Genomic DNA, 24,029 nt, shown 5'->3' with positions numbered 1-24,029 from the left:
AAAAAAGTAATTAATAACACTGTTAAATGTAATCTTTAATCTTAATCTCAAAATTAATATCAATTTTTATCCATGTTTATAATAATGTTGTTTCTTGTAGGATTTAAAATCATTTATTTTAGTATTTTATTTCAACAAAAATAGTAACATTTTAATATCGAAATAATATGAGGGGTTTGAATTTTCATATGGGGCATCCCTAAAAACAGTGATTGAAGCTCCCCAGAGGTGGCATGTACAGCATCAGTCAGCAGGTGGCACTGCCGTCTCCCTGCATTCAAAAGTGAGAGTTGCCGAAGGAATGCTAAGAATCAAAGGACGCATACAGACACTGTTATTCCAGTGAGCAGTGATGAACTGGTACAGAACAGGTCCTTTGTGATATCATTAGCATTCATAACTCATGTCATTGAAGTTCATGCTTGGACTGCATGGTTTATTTTGATCAGACAATGTTCATTTGTAGTGGTGTTTTTATGTTCTTTGATTTCCTCACTGTGATTAATAAAGTTTCTGTCTGAGTGAGAACACGCTTATGCTGCTTACGCAGACAACAGCCCACAGATACACAAATATACGCACAATCTCCGTCCCATGTGACTCTGGTCATGAGAGAGCAGGAAATGCAAAAGTTAATCTAACCATAGAATCAGACCACTCTTTCCACTGTCTTTTCTGTATACTCATCTGTTTGGTTTTTGATCATCAATTTCATGCACACACACCTAGACAGCCTTGTTTAACAGCTAATGGGGCTTTTCAAATCACTCAATAATCTGAGACCTTTTATAATGGGATGATGCATTTAATTAGAGTGCGCAAGATTTTTTTTTTTTTTATAAATTGTGAAAAAACAAAAACACAGCAATAAAAATGTAACATTTCACATACTTGTGCACCAAAATATTTTTTTTTTCAAAAACACTCGAAACCACTCTGAATTGTATAAAAACATTTCAATAGCATATTAGGCAGTTTTTATATAAACTTTTAAGATATAAAATTTATGTCTTAAATTTGTTGTTAAATTATAAATATTTAAATGGTGGCTGTAATAACTTATCTTGAAAGATTTATTCAAACATGCATTAAATAATGAATAAATTATTTTTACAGGTTACAAGTAAAAATTTAATGAATTATCTAATATAGTGCAAATAATTAGCAAAATGCTCTTTTTTGTAGCCAATTAATGAACTATGGAAGGTAAAGGTACTACATTTGAAACAGATCATGTGACTTCAGTGGTTCTATCTTAATATTATAAAGCGATAAGAATACTTTTTGTACAAATTTTCAACAATATTTAGTGATGGGCCAATTTTAAAACACTGCTTCATGAAGCTTTTGAGCTTGATGAATTTGGATCTCCTATCTAGCTAAACTGCTGAAATCATGTGACTTTGGTGCTCCGATTCACTGATTTGATTCGTAAAGCTCTGAAGCAGTGTTTTGAACTCGGCCCCTATAGATGTTGTTGAAAAGTCATTATTTTGGTGCACAAAAAGTGCGGGACTTATCTCTTTATAATCTTAAGATAGAACCATTGAACTCACATGATCTGTTTCAAATATGTTTTTAGTGCCTTTATGGATCTTAAGAGATGCAGTTACATTGCTGGCAATGCAGGCCTCACTGAGTCATCGGATTTCAACAACATCTTCATTTGTGTTCTGAAGATGAATGAAGGTCTTACGGGTGTAGAATGACATGAGGGTGAGTAATAAATGACATTATTTTCATTTTGGGGTGAACTAACCCTTTAACCAATTAACCGTTTTTTGACCGATATTATCGGTTAAACAAATTTTTCAAGATATTTTGAAAATGTTTTGCTGCATGGTCAAAAAATATGCTACACATTGAGCTTTTGAGAGAGAGAGGAAAAAAATTAAGTCGCATTTTATTATTACATTAATGTAAAATACTGATAGGCCTAAATAATAAATAAGTAAATAAATAAATAAATAAAGCAAAATGTTTTTCAAACATTATAAATACTGCAAACATAGCTATAGGATATTTAAGTTCCCCTCACTCCACAATAAATCCTTTAAATGTAACATTATTCAGAACAGAAGAAAAAAAAATATGTTGCTATATAAAATGTCAAGCCAAAACTAATTCATTTTAAGCAAAACTGAAACAGAAGCATGTTGACGATACATTTCAGTATGTGAACAGTCAAAACGTGCCATCGGAGAAGCGCTATCACTGTTTTGGTCGATGATTTCAACCCTCAAAGACCACCTCGTATTATGTCATCTTTCTTATACCACTGCCAAATCTGTTTCATGATAAAGGGAAAAAAAGGTTTACCATCCCGGTTGGTGTCCATTTGTCTGAAGATCTTCTCTGTTCTCTTCTCAGGTGTGGACTCATCCTCTGGCATCTTCATCACTGATGATACCATCTTATAAATCGCCTGTGGGAGACAACACATAAGAGATTCCCTCCATCAAAAAATAATATCACATTACAAAATACAGTAATGTCATATATACATGCTACTCTAACAAACATCAGCATTATCATAATACAAGTGTGCAAAATCTGAAATTTCAGAAGGAATAAGAGGGTGAAAGACAGAAGAAGACCTAGTGCACTAACAGTACTGACTATACACTTAGAGATGAGGCAGAGAATACCAGCACATGACCGCAGCAAAACACACAATCTATAGATAGCTAATGTAGCATGCATAAAGATAATTTAGAAACATGTCCAGTATTATGATCTTTAGGAAATACAATAAAATTGTATAGAACTTTTAAAAATAAATCCTGCTTCAATGTAGCTTTATAAAGTAGAACCTTACAAATCCCATTAGCCACAAAGAAATCTTTTATGCATTGCAAATGTAATATAAAATGTATATATATAAAAAATACAAAAGTTTGGGATCGGTAAGATTTTTAATGTTTTTAAAAGAAGTTTCGTCTGCTCATCAAGGCTGCATTTATTTAATTAAAAATACAGTAAAAACAGTAATATTGTGAAATATTCATACAATTTAAAATACATTTTAAAATATATTGAAATAGGAAAAAGTTAATATATTCCTGTGATGGCAAAGCTGAATTTTCAGCATCGTTACTCCAGTCTTCAGTGTCACATTATCCTTCAGAAATCATTCTAATATGATGATTTGATGCTCAAGAAACATTTATGATAATTATCAATGTTGAAAACAGTTGTGTACAATTTTTCAGGATTCCTTGATGAATAGAAAGTTCAAAAGAACAGCATTTATCTGAAATACAAAGCTTCTGTAACATTATACACTACCGTTCAAAAGTTTGGGGTCAGTAAGAATTGTTTTATTATTATTATTATTATTATTTATTTATTTTTTTTCACACACACGGAAGCACACACACACACACACACACACACACACACACACACACACACACACACACACACACACACACACACACACACACACACACACACACACACACACACACACACACACACACACACACACACACACACACACACACACACACACACACACACACACACACACACACACACACACACACACACACACACGCGCAAAATCCCTAGTGTTGATTGTGCAAGGACTAGTTTATTTTTAAAATATGCAGTATAGCACATCCCTACTACTAATGGTCACTATCATCACTACGTATCATTTTTTCTCATCTTCAATGGCTGTTGAGCAGAAAGAGAGGTGAATGAATTATTAAAAGGTCTTTTTCCCATCTGCAATACATTTAATTTCCCATAACCTTAACATCTGAGGAAGAAATTTATGTGCTGTAAAGTGCTTCAGGTCTTCAAGTTACCGAGTCTTCCCTGTACAGATGGGCTCCATTACAGACCTGTAGTCAGTGTGCTCCTCTTTAACACACTATCTGGCTATACATCATTAAAAGAGGAGAAGACATTCAGCACATCATTAGATTTACATCAGCCTTCCAGGCGAGGTGGTGAACCATGCATCAAAAAAAAAAAAAAAAAAAAAAAAGCCATCAAGACATGAAAGATGATGGTCTCATACCGCATCCTTTATACCCACCAAAACAGAAGTAAATTCAATTTATACACAAGTTATACGAAATGTATCAACTAAACCTTTAAAGAGATAGTTCACCCAAAAATGAAAATTATCCCATGATTTACTCACTCTCAAGCCATCCTAGGTGTATATGACCATCTTCTTTCAGACAAACACAATCAGAGATTTATTAAAATATATCCTGGCACTTCCAATGGGACCCAATATTTTGAAGCCCCAAAAAGTGCATCCATCCATCAGAAAAGTAATCCACATGGCTTCGGGGGGTTAATAAAGGCCTTCTGAAGTGAAGCGATGGGTTTTTGTAAGAAAAACCCATTGCTTCACTTTTGAAGGCCTTTATTAACCCCCCAGAGCCGTGTGGATTACTTTTCTGATGGATGGATGCACTTTTTGGGGCTTCAAAATATTGGGACCCATTCACTATCATTATAAAGCTTGGAAGAGACAGGATATTTTTAATATATCTTTGATTGTGTTCGTCTGAAAGAAGATAGTCATATACACCTAGAATGGCTTGCGGGAGAGTAAATCATGGGATAATTTTCATTTTTGGGTGAACTATCCCTTTAATGTTATTTTAATAATATTATTTGTGGGTATAACATTTTCCTTTTTTTCAAGTTACAGTAAAATATCCTGGTACAATATAATGCATAAGTTACAAGTCTTCAAACTTGGTTTGATTTCAACAGGGCCTCAAGATCTGAGCCAGCCATAACTTGTTGCTTACAATTTGCAGCAAAAAAAGCAAAGATTAAATCATGCCAACTGCAATGACAGCAAACATAACCATGTGAAGGAGTGCACTTTGATGAAAGCCTGTTTATCAGATACAGAAATAAGACTTGGGCTTTCTTTACAGTACGGAGCTTCCTGACAGTCTAACACCACGGCTATCCTTGCTGCTAACACACTACATTCCGCAAGTGAGAAATAACAACATATGCGATGTGAAAATTGGGCATAGCAGGACTCGGTTGGGTTCTCTTTTGTGTCTCCTTAAGCGGTATCTGATTCTATTTCAGACTGCAGCAGTCATGGCGATGATGATAAAAACATTTAAGGAGCGCCAACATTAAATTAAAATCTTAAAAGCTTTAGTTAGCCTGACATACCTGCACAATCTCAAGCATCTCTGACTTGCTGATGTATCCGTTTCCATCCAAATCATACATGCTAAACGCCCACTTGAGCTTTTGTTCCAGCTTCCCTCGTGACGTGACGCTCAATGCAATTATGAACTCCCGAAAGTCTATCGTGCCATCGCCATTCGCGTCAAAAGTACGGAACACGTGCTCTGCAAACTTTGAGGCGTCTCCATAAGGAAAGAAGTTTCCGTAGATTTTCTTAAATTCCTCCATGGACAGGTTGCCACTGGGACAGTCCCGTAGAAAGCCTTTGTACCATTCCTGGATCTCATGCTCCGTAAAGTCCGTGCTCTCCAACAGGTCCTGCATCACTTCAGGGCGGAGCTTGCTGTTCTGCTTCCCCATGTTTTCGTTTCACGAGACGGCGCTGGTGAAAGAAAGGGAAAAGAGAAAATTAGCATAGATGGAAAGCTCTATACATTCAACTCTACATATTGTGGTACCCTATTCTGCTATGATCCTTCATGTAAAATGTCCATCATCCCTTCAGCCCTATTTTGACGAAGTGCCATCATCCACATTTCAATTTTGTTCATATAGTACCCTAGATCAGGGCTCTGAATCGGTACAAGAAACGAAAACAAAAACGGAAAACAAACAAAATTAACAGGAACAAACAAAAATGAAATCAAGTTTAATCGTTCTGAACAGAAACACTTATTTGAATTTACCATTAACCTATTAATAAAATTGTTTTATTGTTCTTTTCAATATTTCAATTTGGCAGTCAACCAATAATAAATGCCCATGCTCAGCTGTCAACTCATCATAGGTAAGTCACAATAGCAATGGCTTTTATAATAGACTTTTATGATATGGACTTGACAGTAATGCAACAACATGTAAGTAACGGTGTTAATTCTAATGCCTGATCTGATATGTAATGATTCAGTCAGATGTTCTTTGACTGTGTCAGTAAATCAATCCAGTGACTTAACAGTCAACTTCACATTGTTTCTCTTGGTAGGATAAAAATAATGTTATTTAAATAGTGATTAAATTTTATAAAGAAAGCGATCAAAGAATGCTCCCTTTACAATTGGTAGAGCTGTCAATTAAACAGTGCAAGTTTATCAGTGACTGAGTTCTGGACACGTGCCAAAACTCCTGTTTAATTCAACAAATCTCTTAGTTAACTTACAATGCGTTCGCACTGTTAGTGACGATGAAAGCATTTGTTAGTATGCAGAAATTGAGTTGCAATGATGAGATCACTGCTTTCATGCACTCAACTACATGTCTGTGATCAGCTACAATGTTCATCTCTGCAACATTTCATGCTATGATCTCAATATAATGCCATAGATCTAAATGTAATGCAGCACTTTTCATGATTAGTTAACCTTGAGAGCTGTAATAGTAAAAACATGCTAAAAAGTTTAAGAGAGTAATACTTGGGTATTTCAAATGGAAAGATGTTAGCCAATCACAGCAGTGGGTGTTTATACTGAAGTCTCACAGCAGACACACCCCTTAAAACAGAGTGTTCAGATAAGAGGGCTAAAATCAGGGTAGGAAAAAAAAAAAGCCTTTTATTTCTAAATTATGCCAATTTTTAATGTAAAAAGCATACTAACATTGTAAGTGCACTCGAGGAAACATTATAAAACAATGAAACTACACAGTTCAGGACCCCTTTAATATATTTGGCCAAATCTTGTGCTATAAAAGATGAAGTGCTATGCACAGGCTGTATTGTGCCTATGACCGTTTTCTGAATGGTAATGTTACAGAAGGAACGCATGAACAGAAACGTTAAAATACTGATTCTGCTCAGAGTGAACCGATTGTTTTCCCCCCTCGATTCTAAAATGCAGTTTTCACAGCGATGCCAAAAAACAACCTTTTTTTTTCCTAGTGTGAAGAACATTTCAAATATCTAAAGAAGCTTTTTTTTGCACTACAAAGAGCCTTTTGTGCAATGGAAAGGTTCCATGGGCAGTAAAGATTCTGCATGGAACCATCAATGCCAATAAGGAACCTTTATTTTTAAGATTGTAAGCTATACCCATGAAGATAATTTTTGAGCTATATCTATGTGGTTTTCAGTCTGAATATACATACAATGGATCTGATTGCATATTTATTCCATGAAGAGACTTGCCCTCGTCAATCAAATACATCTTGATAAGACGAAAGACTTGGCTAATCAGAGACCATCTTTGGATGTTGCTAGACTGTACTGCCAGCCAACCAGCTCTCAAACCTAACACTTCTAGACATCAGCTAAGAAAACAAATAAAGCGACAGATGAAATTAAAGCTGCAAGCAGCAATGAAATGGCCCTCGCACCCAGGCTCACCGCCACCCGTTGGCCTCAGGAAAACAGCAAACAGTGGGTAACATGCATGTAAGCGAGTAAATACAGGAGAATTATGGCAAAATCATGTAAAAGTGCCACACTTCCTGCTGCCAACAGGTGGTGCTATAGCTAACTGAATATTGTCATATAGATGTCTTTAGGCCAGGACTTTTACCACTCATGTGAAGTTTGGGGCAGATCAGACATAGTATACCTGAGTTACAACAGCTTCCTCTTTCATGGCGAAACATCAGACTTTGTCAGTCCGCCACGGACACGCCCTTCAACGAAAATTTAACAATAATATTTAACATCTCAAAGGCCTTAAGATTAGACTGACTATATATGATGTGCTTTTGGTTTAATCTCTCTGAGGAGTTAATCACAGTGTAAAACATGTAATTTCCTGTTGCCCCCAGGTGGCGCTATGACTGTAACTGAATATTGTTATGAAGATGTCTTCAGGTCAGGACTCTAATAAAACATGTGAAGTTTGGGGCAGATCAGACATTGTATGCCCGAGTTACAACAACTTCCTGTTTCATGGCGAAACATCGAACTTTGCCAGGCCACCACGGACACGCCCTTCAGCGAAAACTCTAGATCTTCGCAATTTAATGTCTCAAAGGCCTTTAGATTAGACTGACCAAATATGATGTTGATCTGATTACAGCTCTAGGAGGAGTTCGTTAAAGTACAACGTCTGGAAATGGCAAAAACTGCACAAATTTTGCAAAGAAAATTCAAAATATCTGACTTCCTGTTGGTTTTCAGATTTCACTCCAAGAGATTTTTTTGTAGGTATTGGGCTGTTAGATGTGTGTACCAAATTTCATACCTGTACGTGAAACGTAGTGTCAGGGGCACTTCGTTGAAATTTTTTAGGTGGCGCTATCGAGCCATTTTGCCACACTTAATTCTGAAACCCATATCAGACGTAAATTTTCACCACTTCTGACGTGTGTGCAAAGTTTCATGAGTCTTTGAGAACGTTTAGGCCCTCAAAAATGCGATTAATTTTGGAGAAGAAGAATAATTGGCTGAGCAATTCCAATAGGGTCCTCACAACGTCGGTGCTCGGGCCCTAATAAAGCCATAAAATGGCACTTTATGATGCAATTTTCAATGAGAGCTTGTGATTTCCAGTAACATTAGTGACTGTCAAGCGTGTCCAGTCATGCAAGTTAAGAAGGTTAACTATGACAATGAATCGCAACTAGGGCTGCACGATATTGGAAAAAAAATGACATTGCGATATTTTTTTCCCAAAGATATATATTGCGATATTGAGAGCCATCAATCCAGGCTAAAGTCAATAATTACCATTCCATGATATTAATAATTTCACTAATAAGAAAGCTTCATTACAAGTGACAAAAAGGTCACTTAATATTTTATTCCAAAATTAGAACATTTCTGTAAACACAAAAGCAGAACATTTTTTTTTTAAGTAAAACAGCAGCTTTACACCAAACCCCCTGATTGGTTTACAACAATATAACTTAAAACTTAAGCATTTTGGTTCACAATCTTTTAAGTCAACTTTTCTTAGCCAAAGTGCCAAAGTAAAACAGTGTTGGTCATCATAATCATGGCTAAACATATGAAATAAACAAAATGAAATAAAACTATATATATTTTGTATTAAATCTTCTAAACAGATTAGAGAACATATTCCTGTAAACAGTAAAGCCGAACACATTTAAACAGCAGCTTTACAACACCAACCCCCCTGATTGGTTCATAACATAACTTAAAATAAATATATTTTTTATAAAACAACTTAAAAACAAGAGATTGTGAACCAAAATGCTTAAGTCAACTTTTCTTAGCAAAAGTGCCAAAGTAAAACAGTGTTGGTCATCATCAATCATGGCTAAACAAAATGAAATAAAACTTCTAAACTGAGTATTCTTTAGCATGATCATGACCATGCATGCTTATGTATGCTGTATGCTTTGCTTACTCAAGGTTTTTAGCTAAGAACACAAGTCTATCAACCTTTGCAGGCTTGAGACAGGTTCGTTGGCAAGTGACGATGTTGCCACTACTATCTTTAGCGATATGAAACGTCTGTTATTTCTTTCTGTCGTTGAGAGCCTTTCTGGTAAGGTGTCACACTGGCAAAGGCATCACAAATATTTGTTTGTTTTGGTTGACATCCAGATTTGACTTTGTATTCGTCGTAAAGAGCTTTGTGATGCCGTTTTAAGTGATCAGACAAATTGGTGGTGTTTCCTTGTTTTGTGGCCACAACTTTATGACACTCCATGCAAAGTACCTCTTTTTGGTCAACATCCTCCTTTTTGTAGCCGAAATAGTCCCAAATAGATGATTTCGACTTTCTTTTTGGTACGAAATCATTTTTTTGCGGCGGATCCTCTTCGTCGCGCATTTTTAGCAGTGAATGTTGGCTGTGAGCGATGAGCAGCAGCACAGCGAACCAATCACTGTGCAGGCACGCGGAACGTGCATGTCACCCCAGCAACAAGCCATACAACAAACTCGTGTTTACTGTGTGCTACCCTGGTGCTACCGTTCTCTTAATACACCATGGGCTACTACCCTTCACATCGCATGTTCCGGCGATGTGACTATCGCTCACGCGCACATCGCGATGTCGATGTTAAAACACAATATTGTTCAGCCCTAATAGCAACATAATATAATGGCTACCAACAAAAATCAAGGCACTGGAGCACATGTGATTGCGATCTATGTCTTTCTGTAAGATACTGTAACATAATGTAGGCAACACTGGCTATAACAAACTTCTCTTCAATCACAACATGTTTGTTGAGTGTGTGAATGCAATGGCCAATCAGAGGCATTTAAGTTAGTCAGAACCTGCTAAATACACCAGAGTTTGTTCAGCGTGAGCTCCGCATGCTCGCAAATAATTTTGTTATAAACAATGTAAATAAGAGATTCACTGTGCAGTACAGACAGATTTTTTTATTATAATGGGAGTTTTCACTCAGTCAGTGAGCTTGTGCTGAGGCTGAACTGAAGTTATTTCAGCTTCATTTATTATAAAGAGAGCACTCTCTGCACTCGCTTTCTATATATAATCCATTTATAACTTGAAAAATAAGTGTTATTTTTGCATGCTGCCAAGTACACTGCAAAGTTTCAGGAGTGACAACCATATGTGGGATTGATTCTGAAATTGCGAATGACAATGGACGGGACACACACACACAAAAAACGTGTCAAAACAGATTTGTGTGGTGGCCTGCAGTGCTGAAATCCCTGTGTGAGAGAACGGGGCACAAACCTAATTTTTCACCAATACCCATTCAAGTCGGTCACCGAAATAGTCATGGTATCACTGGCTTTCAATGTCCTAATTCAGAGAAATGTGTTCTGCCTCCTCATTTGGGATGTGCCCGAAGCAGCAGTAATGACCACTCATTTTACGAGAGAAGATATTTATCAATGACGCTCAGGATCTGTTGCGCATCAAATTCACCGACATTACTATCTTCACGTGATAAGTGAAATCTAATGTACTGTAATGTAACAGACTATCGTAGCAAGCCTAACAATGTCCCTTTAGGGCAGGGGTGTCCAAACTATGGCCAAATGCGACCCAGGGATGAATTTCAAACGGCCCGCAGCTTGTCTATTAAAATCTATTATATGTGGCCTGCCATGCATCATTTAAAAATTGTGCAGTTTCACAAAGTCAGCACAAGGTAGCAGTACTAGATTTTAGGCCAGGGAAACATTAACGCACCAAAAACGGAACGAAACTGCTACTTGTCTGTACTGCACAGCGTGCGACTCGCAAGCTCACAAATGTGTTTACTTGCTGGGTGTCTCAATCACACAACCACTGAACAGCCAGTGAGAAGTGTTTGGGTTTGGGTTAACGTTAGAGTTAGGGCTGCACGATATATCGCATGAGATTGTCACACGCATTTCATCAGTAAAGCCGGCTCCCTGATTACGCTAAATCACCATCACCTGCTTTCAAATGGAGCGGCATTTAATAGACAGAGCCGTAGATCACTGAAAAGCCACGCAATATCGCGTTCATTATCGAAGGCGATTCATCTGCGATATGAACGAGATATTGCGTGGCTTTTCAGTGATCGACGGTAAGGATGCACCGATCCGCCTTTTTCACTTCCGATACCGATCCCGATACCTGGGATTCAGTATCGGCCGATCCCGATCCGATCTTCAAGTAATAAGAAAAGCGCTAAATTACTTAATAAACTGTATGCCTCACTTAGGGCTGTGACGGTCGGCATGACAACCGCGCCACCGCGGTCGTGGAGTGTCACCGGCGGTAGTGTGGCGTGTATATTATATATAATCTCAAAGGTAGGTTTAACCGTTAATTTTCCATCATTGATGGAATTTTTTTTTAGCAGTGACGAAAAAAATCTGCAGCCTGTCCGTCATTTTGATAGATTACTGAGGCTGATGTAGCTTGTAACTGTAATTCCCACCCCTGTCCAGTAGGTGGCGAGTGTGCTCCAGTGTGAGCGCGAGTTCTGTCTCCAGAACAAAATGAAAACGTTGCGTTTGATTACACGCACCCAGTTTGTCCATTTTATTACATATTATATTATAATACTTATGCTTTCATAATTACAGTTTCTAATCCGTTTTGTTTTAAATAGTTTGTTTTATTTTTCTTGCTGCTGACTATAAGTTTATGGTCAATGAATGGCTTTTCCTACGTGACATTGTTTACAACACTGATTGAACTGACGTGATAGATAGATTTCGGTAAGCTACTGCAACGTTCAACATTTTTTGATTTTCATTCATGTTTATTTCCTGCTGTAAAGTAGTAAAGAAGAAGAGATGATCGCGTTCACTCACGATCCTCAAAAACTGTTGAGATGAGATATAAGATGAAAACTGAAAAGTGACGCAGACTTTAACTTTTCATAATACTTTCTTTTCATAATATAAATAACTGCATAGCTTTTATCTTACACGTTTGTGAATACATATGAAAATGTGGACGAAATCAGAAGCTATTAAATGTCTTATAATTAAAATATAAAAATTAAAATGATGCAGCAACATATGATAGATAGGACAGACCAAAAAAAAAAAAAAGGCTATTGAACAATCTTTCATTGCACAAAAGTGTTATAATATGAACGGCTCCCATGAGCGGCACAAAGCGCTTTTATGCGCATCCCGTGTGCAGAATGATGTGCTTGAAGCACCATGGAATCAGCGCGCAGCGGCAGCGCTCCGCAGTGAAAAGTTCAAAGCACAAAGTGAAGATATATTGATGCTTATTGTATTACCGGTATCTTGATTAAGTATAATAGAAACATTGATTCATCTTGGAGAGAGTTTCATTGTGTTGACTGTCATAACCGAATGCGACACGCAGTCTGAATGCTGAATGGAGAATGACTGACAGCCGCAGCGGAGGGAGGCATTTACGTGAACTTTAATTTAACAACTAAAATATTTTACCTGTACCTCAAATTAAACTACGGAATGGCTTTAGAACACTTGGAATATAGTGCACAGAAACTTTATGGTGCTTTTTAATGTTTTTGTGCCTTTTGTAGAGCTTAACAATAACACAATAGTACACACACATATCAGATTTTGGATCGGTCCCGTCCGGCCGATACCCGATCCGGCAAAAATGGCAGTATCGGTGCCGATACCGATCTGAATATCGGATCGGTGCATCCCTAATCGACGGTTCTGTCTATTAAATGCCGCTCCATTTGAAAGCAGGTGATGGTGATTTAGCAGTAATCAGGGAACCGGCTTTACTGACGAAATGCGCGTGACAATCTCATGCGATATATCGTGCAGCCCTAGTTAGAGGTCTCAGGTACAAGCTGCAAATCTGTCTGTGATTTAACTGAGTTTAAAGCCAGTTGAAATAGTGCAACAACACTATGAACATTGAGCCGATCCAGTTAGAATACTTTTCAACCAACAATTCAACATTTATCATGGATTTACTGTGGTAACACTAACTGTAACTGTGGCATTTTGTCAGAAATGTAAGTTAATCTCTCGTTTTATTACATTTTTAATGTTGACATATTAGTAATGACGTATGAGTAATAAAGGCCAGTTTTTTTTTTTTTTGTCAAACTTACAGTTTTGAACATTCGTATATTATGTGTTTAAAGACTAAATACCATAAAGCCATTCTAGATATAGAAACAATATTTTTTACTTTTTACCATGTAGTGAGGTGCCATGTGTGTTTTTTCCTGTGGTGATCTAATTTTAATTTAAATAAGAATAGAGTTCTAACTCTGTAATAATAGGCTATGTAAATTTGACCCTTTAAAAATGAGGTTATTAAAAGTTTTACAGATATTGTGAATTAAATTTACATCTGTGTCCTATCCTAAATATGAAATAGAAAAGGAACCGGTCCCCAGATGTGTCCACATCATCAAATCTGGCCCCCTTTTAAAAAAGTTTGGACATCCCTGCTTTAGGGACTCCATAGAATGTCTCATTCATTTTCTGTGCCTATCCAAATTCGGAATTAGGCTTTGGGCACATCCCTATTCCTCATTATTCAGTACATATGACAAAATCTTAGCAACAATTAAACACTGCAGTAACTTTTGACGATAAATCTTTTCACCCTAATCCATACAGACCAATTACATCCAACAACAGAAGATACACAAAGCCAAACTATAACACCATAGCGTAATCAGTAATCCATTTTGCATATTAGCAGCTGCATCATCATCTAAAGATTTAGCTGTGGGGCTCCATAACAGTACCAGAAAACAAATTACATAACCTCCTGGGAATATGAGTTGATTTTACAAGACAAGACACCTTTTATCATGCAAACATGGATCCCTAGAGATGTTTCCTTTCTGCAGAATGATAATATCCACAAAAACAAACAATCATAAACACTAGGACACTTTCTCTGTACTCAAACTGCTTCTAAAGGCTTGATATTGAGATCTGGCCATTTGGGAGACAAATTATAATAATATTTAAGACTTGCACCTTCAGGTACTTCAGGTTTTTCCTTTATAAAAGTTGCAATAGTTAATTACACATTTCAGGATTTAGTATCAAAGGAGCCAGAACATAAATAAAGACATGCTAAAACAAAACCAACAAAAACATTCTGATAAATCTAAAAAGGACAAAACATATCTAGACATAAAAGTCTAGCAATCAATAAAAATGGCTAAACAAAAATGAAAAATGTGTCCATGAAACAGGTCATTCACAGTCCCCAGATGTAGAGCCTACATTCAGGCCGGAAGGTCTGGAGAACATCAGCTGTTACGTGACTTCTGATGCGTCTATATGCAGGAAGTGACTCCCGTTTCTCAGTTGGGTCATGGATCTTTGGACTAATCAGACAACTGTCTCACTAATGTTCTAGGCAGACACATGCGCACACACAAAACAATAGACAGTGTAAAATGTAAATACTTTTAAATGAGTTGAATGAATCGTTCACTAGAACTGAGGGGTGAAGGATAGGGCAGAAGAGGAGATGGTACTCACTGTTTGATTAGAATTGGAGTGTAGCTCTTCAAACTTAACACTTGTAGATCTAAAACTGCTTTTCTGAATGACCCACACAAGTACACTACGTCTTAACTGTTTGGTGTAATGTAGGAAAAAACCTTTCATTGTCTTTCATAAAACTTGAAACTGAAAATTAAAAAAACTAAACAAAATCCCCTAAAGCTCACAGAAACAGACCAAAGAATAATCAGGCAAATGTCGTATCAATTTCATCATGGAACAGGTGCAGTCTAAAAAAGGGCTACATTCACACTGGGCTTTGATTCTGGAAAAATTGCCATCCCCTTGCCAGACAGCCTTCTGTATGAATGCAAGACTGAGCATTGAGTTATGAACTTTTACTGAACATTATAATCATTATAATTTTTAAATCCAGTGCCTGTGTCTGATTATGCTTTATAAATTCTCTCATTTAGAGTCATTAGGCTACTAGTATATAAGCTAGTAGTGCTGAAACAGCTGTTTTGTCAACCATTGAAATGATTTTAAATCTTCAATCCATCAGTTTCTTTAGATTCTCTATGCCAATTTCAGACAAACTGATTTAAAAAAAAAAAAAAAAAAAAAAACTCTGAACATGAATCACAGCTCTTCCTAGTATGAATTTAAAAGGATTTGGGTTACAAGCGTAAATGGGTCGGAATGGCCATCTATTTGCAGCAGATCTTTGTTTGTGTGTGTAATAGAGGAATTCCTGGCACTGTTTTGATTCATTTACACATTTTATAAGCTCTCAGATGCTCTTAAGCTGGTAAAAAAATAAATAAAAAATACCACTATATGTACACGCAAGAAATGAGCGCATTTAGCATTATTTTGGATGTTCAGTAAATTCTGTTACAAAATATGCAATAAAAGCTGTCCAATCAGGTTGTGACTGTATCCTTGTTCCTTTCCATTAGATTCGGTGTTAAAAATGACTGAATTCTAAGGGCAATGCTCAGTGGTGTAATGTAATGAAGTAATAATACTTCGTTACAGTACTTAAATATTTTTTGGGAGAATCTGTACTTTACTTGAGTTTTTATATTTCTGTCAACTTTTACTTTTACTCCACTACATTTCCTAAATAAATTATATACTTTTACTCTGATACATTTTCCCAAAGCATTTTCGTTACTTACTACAAAATAAAGTCGGAAAAACAGACTGCAAGCAAGCATGTGCAAACAAGTGCTCGCACAACCGCGGCTGATTTAATTTTCCGGGTTGCGTCGATTACTGGAGCGGCTGAGAAGAGTGCGCTGTCATTACGAGCATAGATTATTAGACATTATGAGAGCGACCTCTAGAGGTGAAATAAAAACTATCACTGATGCCTCGTATGGTTTCTTTTGACACGTGATGTGAGGCTGCGCGCTGCACAGAGCGGGTCACTTCAAAACGATTTAAAACGGACAACAAAACGGTATGTTATACAATGTACACTACAGTACATGTTTTCATATTACTATAAAGTATTTAGTTTGTTGACTAGATGCTGGATTAGTGGAGAACAGTTCGAGGTGTTTGTCGTCGAGGCTGACATTAGTAGTAACCTCAAGCGGTTAAAACAATGTGACAAAAAAAACAAAAAAAAAAACCACCAACTGTTTAATGTCAAGATTGTTACCATTCATTTGCATTAGTTTATAACTATTTGTTCGCTGTTATGCATTCATTATCCGGCAAAGTTGCATATTTAAACTGTATTCTCATCATACAACTACAGAAGTATAACAAATCAGAAATGTAGCCTATTCAATTTCAGTTTTTATCGGCACTGTAACATATTTTGATTAGATAATCATCAATTTTTCTAAAATAGAGCCAAATAATGTGTGAAAGTACACATATAATAGACCCATGCTATGCCTTTGTGTGTAAAGATGGTAATTTTTAAGAATGACTGTTTGGATTTATATGAAATAGTAACATTTTACAATAAGAGTACATTTGTAACATTGGTTAAGGTTAATAAAAGTATTGTTAATTTTTGATTTCATCATTTACATTTTAACATTTTAAAGTTGTCTCTTGCATTAGTTATAATGCACTATAAATTAACATGAACAAATCATCAATGTATAATTAATATATTAGTATTTTTTATGTATAAAATTACAATAAACCTTTAGCCAATTTAAAGAAACAAAATGTAAGAGTTAAAACTGAACACAATCTTGCTGCTCAAACTGTGTATAGAACAATTTTTAATATTTTTTTTTTTGCTCCTTTTGTATTTTACATTTACTTGTACTTTTACTTTCAATACTTAAGTACATTTAATATCAAAAAAATACTTTTCATTAAGTACAAAAAATATCACATACTTTAAAACTTTTACTCAAGTAACATTCTAAACAGCAACGTTAACTTCTACCAAAGTCATTTTCTGGCAAGATATCTATACTTTTACTCAAGTATGGTTTTCGAGTACTTAATGCTAACCTGTACTAAATGCATCTTTTCTATATGACGGTAACAATGCTACTGACAACACTGACACAATATGTGACTTAAAGCATAAACAAGAAGATTGTGTTGTAGAGATAGAGTAGCTCTTCCTTGCTTCTGTAATGTTGACACAAAGATATTGTTAAAATCATTAATAAAAAGAGAAAATGCAATAATTCAGACGGTATATGATATAATCCTTATTGCTATTCGCCTTTTTAACATTAGACAAAGTAGTGAAAGGAAATTGTGTCTGCTGTGCCATGGCTCTGACAAATGCCATTCTATTTTAAATGAGACTTTGTGATATCAATTAATAAGTTGGCTTGCAACAATGACATGTAACAACAAATATTGGTTAACTATTTTGCATGCTCCTTCACATCCAAGCTGGCAGTTCTTGGTGCGGTCAAAAGTCAGGCTTGTGAAACTAACTGACTAAATGGGAAAATGTATCTGCTGATGACAATGATTTAAAAATACCAAAAATTAGCCAGAGATCTTTAACATTCTGTCAAGGTTTCAAACACTTGCGACTGAAACATGCTGCGTTTATTCAGCAAGGATACATTAAATTGACCGTACATAAAATTAAGAATAAATTACTGTCTCAAATGTTTTTTGTTTTTCTTACAAAGAACCCTGAAAAAAAAGTATCACAGTTTCCACAAAAATATTAAACTGCACAACCATTTTCAAATTTGATAACAAATGTTTCTTAAGCAGCAAATCAGCACATTAGAATGATTTCTGAAGGATCATGTGACACTGAAGACGTTTTTTTTTAAAATTTCCATCAGAAAAGTTATTTTAAATTAATTTTATAATAATTTCACAATATTACGGTTTTTACTGTATTTCTATTAAAAAAAAGAAAAAAGAAAGAAAATAAATTAAAAAATATTTAAAAAATCCTGCCGACCCCAACATTTTGAATGGTAGTGAATACTGTAGAGATGACAAATGGCAGTTTTATTGCTCTTAAATTTTTTATATTATATGAATATATAAATATATGAATATTATATGAATTTCACAGTATTCAGTAACTCAAACTAGAAATTAAGGTTTGGTACTGACGTTTGTGTCATGGAACAAATGATGCTTTGTAAAATATATCATTAACCCCATAAGGCAAAACCCAGGCACACCTTTTTTTTGTTTGACTAATAATATTTGTACTTCATGCTATTTTAACATTGAACAAAGAACAAGATTAAAAGCAAATAGAAAGCCTGGAACCAGAGGAGAATAGATTCAGAACAACCAAATTGTTGTTTAACTACATATAAAAACAGACAGGAACCAAATTCCCTATTGAATCACTGCATGTCTGCCCAGGAACCTGGCCATTCAGTCTAATGATAGAGGCCATTAGCGGTAAACACAGAACAACACAGTCACATGAGAGAGTTCAGAACATGGAGCCCAAACAAGAAGCCCTTGAGTTGAAGACTGAAACGGTCGATTATATGTCTCCAAATTAATATTTATAGTGCTATACGTTTTTTAACTATCTTTAAAGGGCCATGAAACCCTAAACTAAATTTTCTGAGATTTTAAGAAAGGTATGTGCATTGAACATCATTGAATACAAATGTTAGCATCTGTTTGATTTAGTGGTTAATTTTGAGTTTTTTTCTGATATTTTTGTCTTCCGGGTTTAAAATCTACACCGTGTCCACGTCACAAGCTGGGCAGTTGTTGGCCATCAAATACCGACACATCAAAACTGTTTGTGTGAAGCAAGCATGAGAGAGCTATGAGAACTGGAGAAAAGTGGACTTCGGCCTTATTCATCCTCTGACAGGTGCTGGAAACAGTGAGATTGCATACAAGCTAGAGATGCATTAATGGATCAAAAACGAGTGTTTGCTTAAGCTTTGTAAGAGTTTCTGCATCACACAAATTCTCTTCAATATCTGTGTCTCCGAAAGAAACGCGATTCATCCACACTCTGAGTGTAACTGGTCTTTAGGGCTCTTTAACCGATCATATGGCTTATAAAAATGCCACAAAATAAGTTATCAAAGATGCAACAGCGTGTTCGTATTTGATGCAGAGAACAAAATGCGAATGGCTGCGCATTTATTTGTGTATTAAATTATAGTAAATCCCATGTGTATTGTGTTGTATGCAATAGTAATTTACTTTTTTAATACGAGAGCAAAATAAAACTGTCTGAATCAGAGGCTGTTGCCTCATCCCTCTCTACTCTGCAGCTTAACCACGCCCACTTCTGTAGCATTTTTCTAAACTGCGGTGAGAACTGACTGCTGCTGAAAGGGGGTTTAACTGCAAACTTATAAGGAAAGTAGATGCTGAGGTCACACTGTATTAGCTATGAGCTACATTCACATCTTTTTATATTTAATATGTAAAGTGCTAAGAATTAGTTTTCAGCTAAGAGGTGTCATGGCTGACAGGCATTTATTAGCATCCAACATTAATCCTCCTGATTAAACTGAACATCAAATTTAAACAAAGAGGACAGACTGGGGCTTAATTACAACGCAGTTAGCAATGCTGTCATCATGTACAATAATGAAACTCTGTGACCTCTTGCCATGTTGCTATGGAAACAGACACTCCATGCAGCATTGGTTAGCAGAGAGAAAACAATAAATCAATGAGACTACAGATGTTTGCATCTCTAGACGGAACACTGCTGCCACAAATGGATTTCCTTATAAAACTGCGATTTCAGGAGAGAAGAGACTAATGGTACAATGAAAGTGTTGCACAGGGAAACTATTGAATTTCTGACCGTTTGTTTGTGATCCAGTGCAAGCAAATGTAAAAAAAAAAAAAACATTTCAGGCAGCTTGTTGCTTTATCTTATTACACCTGAACCTATCACTTCTACAGCAGAGAATAACCACATCTTATCTGGATCTTAGCTGACAAGAGTGTGTTAGGATTTGGTAAAGTTAATTAGCCAAGAAAAGACAAACATACCTATATTGCCAAAAGTATTGGGACACCACTCCAAATCATTGAATTCAGGTGTTCCAATCACTTCCATGGCCACAGGTGTATAAAATCAAGCACCTAGACTGCTTCTACAAACATTTGTGAAAGAATGGGTCGCTCTCAGAAGCTCAGTGAATTCAAGTGTGGTCCCATGATAGGTTGTCACCTGTGCAATAAGTCCATTCGTGAAATTTCCTCACTACTAAATATTCCACAGTCAACTGTTAGTGGTTTCAAAGTGGAAGCAATTGGGAACAAAAATCACATAAAATTACAGAGCGGGGTCAGCGCATGCTGAGGCGCACAGTGCGCAAAAGTTGCCAAATTTCTGTAGAGTCAATAGCTACAGACCTCCAAACTTCATGCGGTCTTCAGATTAGCTCAAGAACAGTGTGTAGAGAGCTTCATGGAATGGGTTTCCATGGCCGAGCAGCTGCATCCAAGCCTTACATCAAGTGCAATGCAAAGCGTCGAATGCAGTGATGTAAAGCTCGCCGCCACTGGACTCTAGGGCAGTGGAGACGTGTTCTCTGGAGTGACGAATCCTCCAGGGAGGATTATGTCTTCTCTGTCTGGTAGTCCAATGGACGAGTCTGGGTTTGGCGGTTGCCAGGAGAACGGTACTTGCCTGACTGCATTGTGCCAAGTGTAAAGTTTGGTGGAGGGGGATTATGGTGTGGGGTTGTTTTACAGGGGTTGGGCTTGGCCCCTTAATTCCAGTGAAAAGAACTCTTAATGCTTCAGCATACCAAGACATTTAGGACAATTTCATGCTCCCAACATTGTGGGAACAGTTTGGGGATGGTCCCTTCCTGTTTCAATATGACTGCAGGGCTGATAGTGAAAAAAATTCCTGAGCCTGAACTTTTTTTCCTTGCCCCCCGAGAGGGTACTATGTATGCGACGCACTTTTAACACAACTTGTTGGCCCCTGGGCCCAAATATATAAACAGCCTAAGTATGTATAACCCTGATCATCATTATTGACAAGTGGCCCTTTTTTTAGATATTTTCATATTTGCATTATGCCCTCAGTATTATTCAAGAAAACACAGCATTTTCTTCTCAATATGTTCAGTGCCTACATTGACCTTAATAGCCCATCTTAGTACAATCACTGTAAGTAAATGCTGCAGATGCTACAGTCATACCAAGACAGGTCAGTAAGTGGCAATAATAGGGCTTTCCGTCGCTACCCACATCCTCAATCCAAGCCCAGCGCCATTTATTCTTTATGCTTTTATCAATGTCTTTAATGTCTTCCCCTGGCTTCATAAACATAGCCATGACTTACGTTTTGAGTTGAGAAATATGAGACACAATTGTAAACATCTTCGCGCATGGAGCATTGCCTTAACCTGTATCAATCTATTTGACAAAGACACGAGGCCCGCCCCTTAACTACTTCTGATTGGCTCATGAGTCGTTGAGCGTTAAAGCTGCTCTCTGACCTGCGCATCTCAGATCTAAATGACAGATCAATACGACGACATAAAAAAAATATTTAATAAAAAAAATCTAAGTTTCCGAGATTAAAGTCGAAACTCCGAGATTAAAGTCGGAATATTCAGAGAATAAAGTCGAAATATCTAACCTCTGCAAAAAATAATAATAATATTAATAATAAAAATAAAGTCGGAGAATAAAGTCGAAATGTTCCGAGAATAAAATACTTTATTCCGTGCGGAAACAAGGCTATGGTTGTGACGATGACGCGCTTGATTTATTAGCCTATGTAGCCTACTGCTGTTCTGTTTGCATAGACAGAACATAGCAAAACGTTTAGATATCGTTTCAGCTATTAAAACAGTTCCGTTTTGTATGTATGACACATTGATTTCGTTTCGGTTTTATTAAGTTCAGTTCCGCAGTAAAGAGACTTCTGCAGATTTCGTTTGTCTGTAAATACACGGTGCGCTGTCATTCATGATGAAAATAAAACTAAATGTCATTCTCCATGATTTCAATGAATAATCCACCTGGTCAACATAATGTTTTATTCATTGATACTTTTAATTGAATAATGCCTATCACTTGAAACAGTTTTGCTGATTTGTATTTATTAAAACGATGTATTTTAAATTTATATTACTCTACATCAACTTGTATTCCTTGTACATAACAATGAATGTGTCGGAGGGTAAGGGGATATTTGAATTATTTATGAATGTATTCTAAATCAGTGACGCAAGATCCTTAATAGAAATCTCCACTTTGACGCGAGAAATGCATCTTTACAGATATATTGAAAGAGTTTTTGGTTTGATTTGTTTTATTTCGTTAAGCAATAATTTAAATCTCTCCATCTATGTATTTGATGTCGGTAAGGCATGTATTGTTTTGAGGATAATTCGTTTCCACTGGATAAAAAAAGTGCAAGTGACGGCTCTGGCGCCTCTGTATTGCATTGTGCAAGCTTCCACTCTCCGCACAAACCAATGGATATGCGCCTATACCTTATATCTGACGAATAAAAAATCTTCCCATTACAACTTAATAAAAACAGAAACGAAAATCACTGCCATACATACAAAACGGAACTATTTTAATAGCTGAAACGATGTCTAACAGAACAGCACATATTCTCTTCCATGCTTTTAAAAACAGACATCAAATAAACATTAGACAATCTTTATTATTATTATTATTATTATTATTATTATTATTTTTTTTTATTATTTTTTTAACATGGCACTAAAACGCCGCAGTAGACCAATATAACCAGATCATTTTTTTTTTTTTTTTCGCAGCCACAGTAGCCTACGCCGGAAATCCGGCGTGGTGCCGGAACGCTATCACCCCTGTGACTGTGCACCAGTGCACAAAACAAGGTCCATAAAGACATGGATGATCAAGTTTGGTGTGGGGGAACTTGACTGGCCTGCACAGAGTCCTGACCTCAATCCGATAGAACACCTTTGGGATGAATTAGAGCGGAGACTGTGAGCCAGGCCTTCTCGCCCAACATCAGTGACTGACTTCATAAATGCGCTTCTAGAGGAATGGTCAAAAATTCCCATTAACACACTCCTAAACCTTGTGGAAGGCCTCCCAGAAGAGTTGAAGCTTTAATAGCTGCAATATCTGCGATTGTTTTCATCTGAAAAAAGTCATATACACATAGGATGGCTTGAGGGTTAGTAAATCATGGGATAGTTTATTTTTGGGTGAACTATCCCTTTACATTAGAAATGTTGAAGTACTACAATTACGAACACTGAAAAAAAAGAAAAATAAAAAGATAAAAAGAAATATTTAAAATAAAAAATAAAAATGATACATGAACATCTTAAGTAAAAGCTAATTCAAAATATGAATAAATACTATAACAATATATAAATATAAATTATACTAAATATAATACCTAAAGGATACCAAAATAACACTAGGGCACTGGTGAAAAACAAAATCCTGTTTTCCCGTCATGAAACATTGTATAATGGCCACAAACATTTATATCGGCAGGTTGAAAGCAGATCTTCAAAAAAAATAAGGCCCTCGATCTGGGTGGTAATTTGCTAATGACAGAGAAATTCATCTAATTAAGCTCTTGATGAATAGAGGTTGATCTTTGATGTCCACACTGTTGCTGCTT

General features: G+C 36.3%; 1 protein-coding gene across 5 annotated transcripts in view; it reads right to left on the bottom strand.

Moving 5' to 3' along the window:
- ncalda (neurocalcin delta a) overlaps window positions 1-24,029 on the bottom strand; it is a 72,628-nt gene that overhangs the window by 2,819 nt on the left and 45,780 nt on the right. For all 5 annotated transcript variants that reach the window (XM_067401332.1, XM_067401342.1, XM_067401322.1 and 2 more), the window contains 2 exons: window positions 5,167-5,566; window positions 2,320-2,425 (listed from right to left, as the gene is read on the bottom strand). In XM_067401332.1, the coding sequence (XP_067257433.1) occupies window positions 2,320-2,425; window positions 5,167-5,544 (484 nt within the window). In that variant the 5' untranslated portion in view covers window positions 5,545-5,566. The remainder of the gene's footprint in view (window positions 1-2,319; window positions 2,426-5,166; window positions 5,567-24,029) is intronic.

Source organism: Chanodichthys erythropterus, chromosome 2 (assembly GCF_024489055.1).
Source record: "Chanodichthys erythropterus isolate Z2021 chromosome 2, ASM2448905v1, whole genome shotgun sequence".
Lineage (NCBI taxonomy): Eukaryota > Metazoa > Chordata > Actinopteri > Cypriniformes > Xenocyprididae > Chanodichthys > Chanodichthys erythropterus.
Note: the sequence above shows the minus strand (reverse complement) of the source record. Positions and strands in the feature narration are given on the sequence as shown.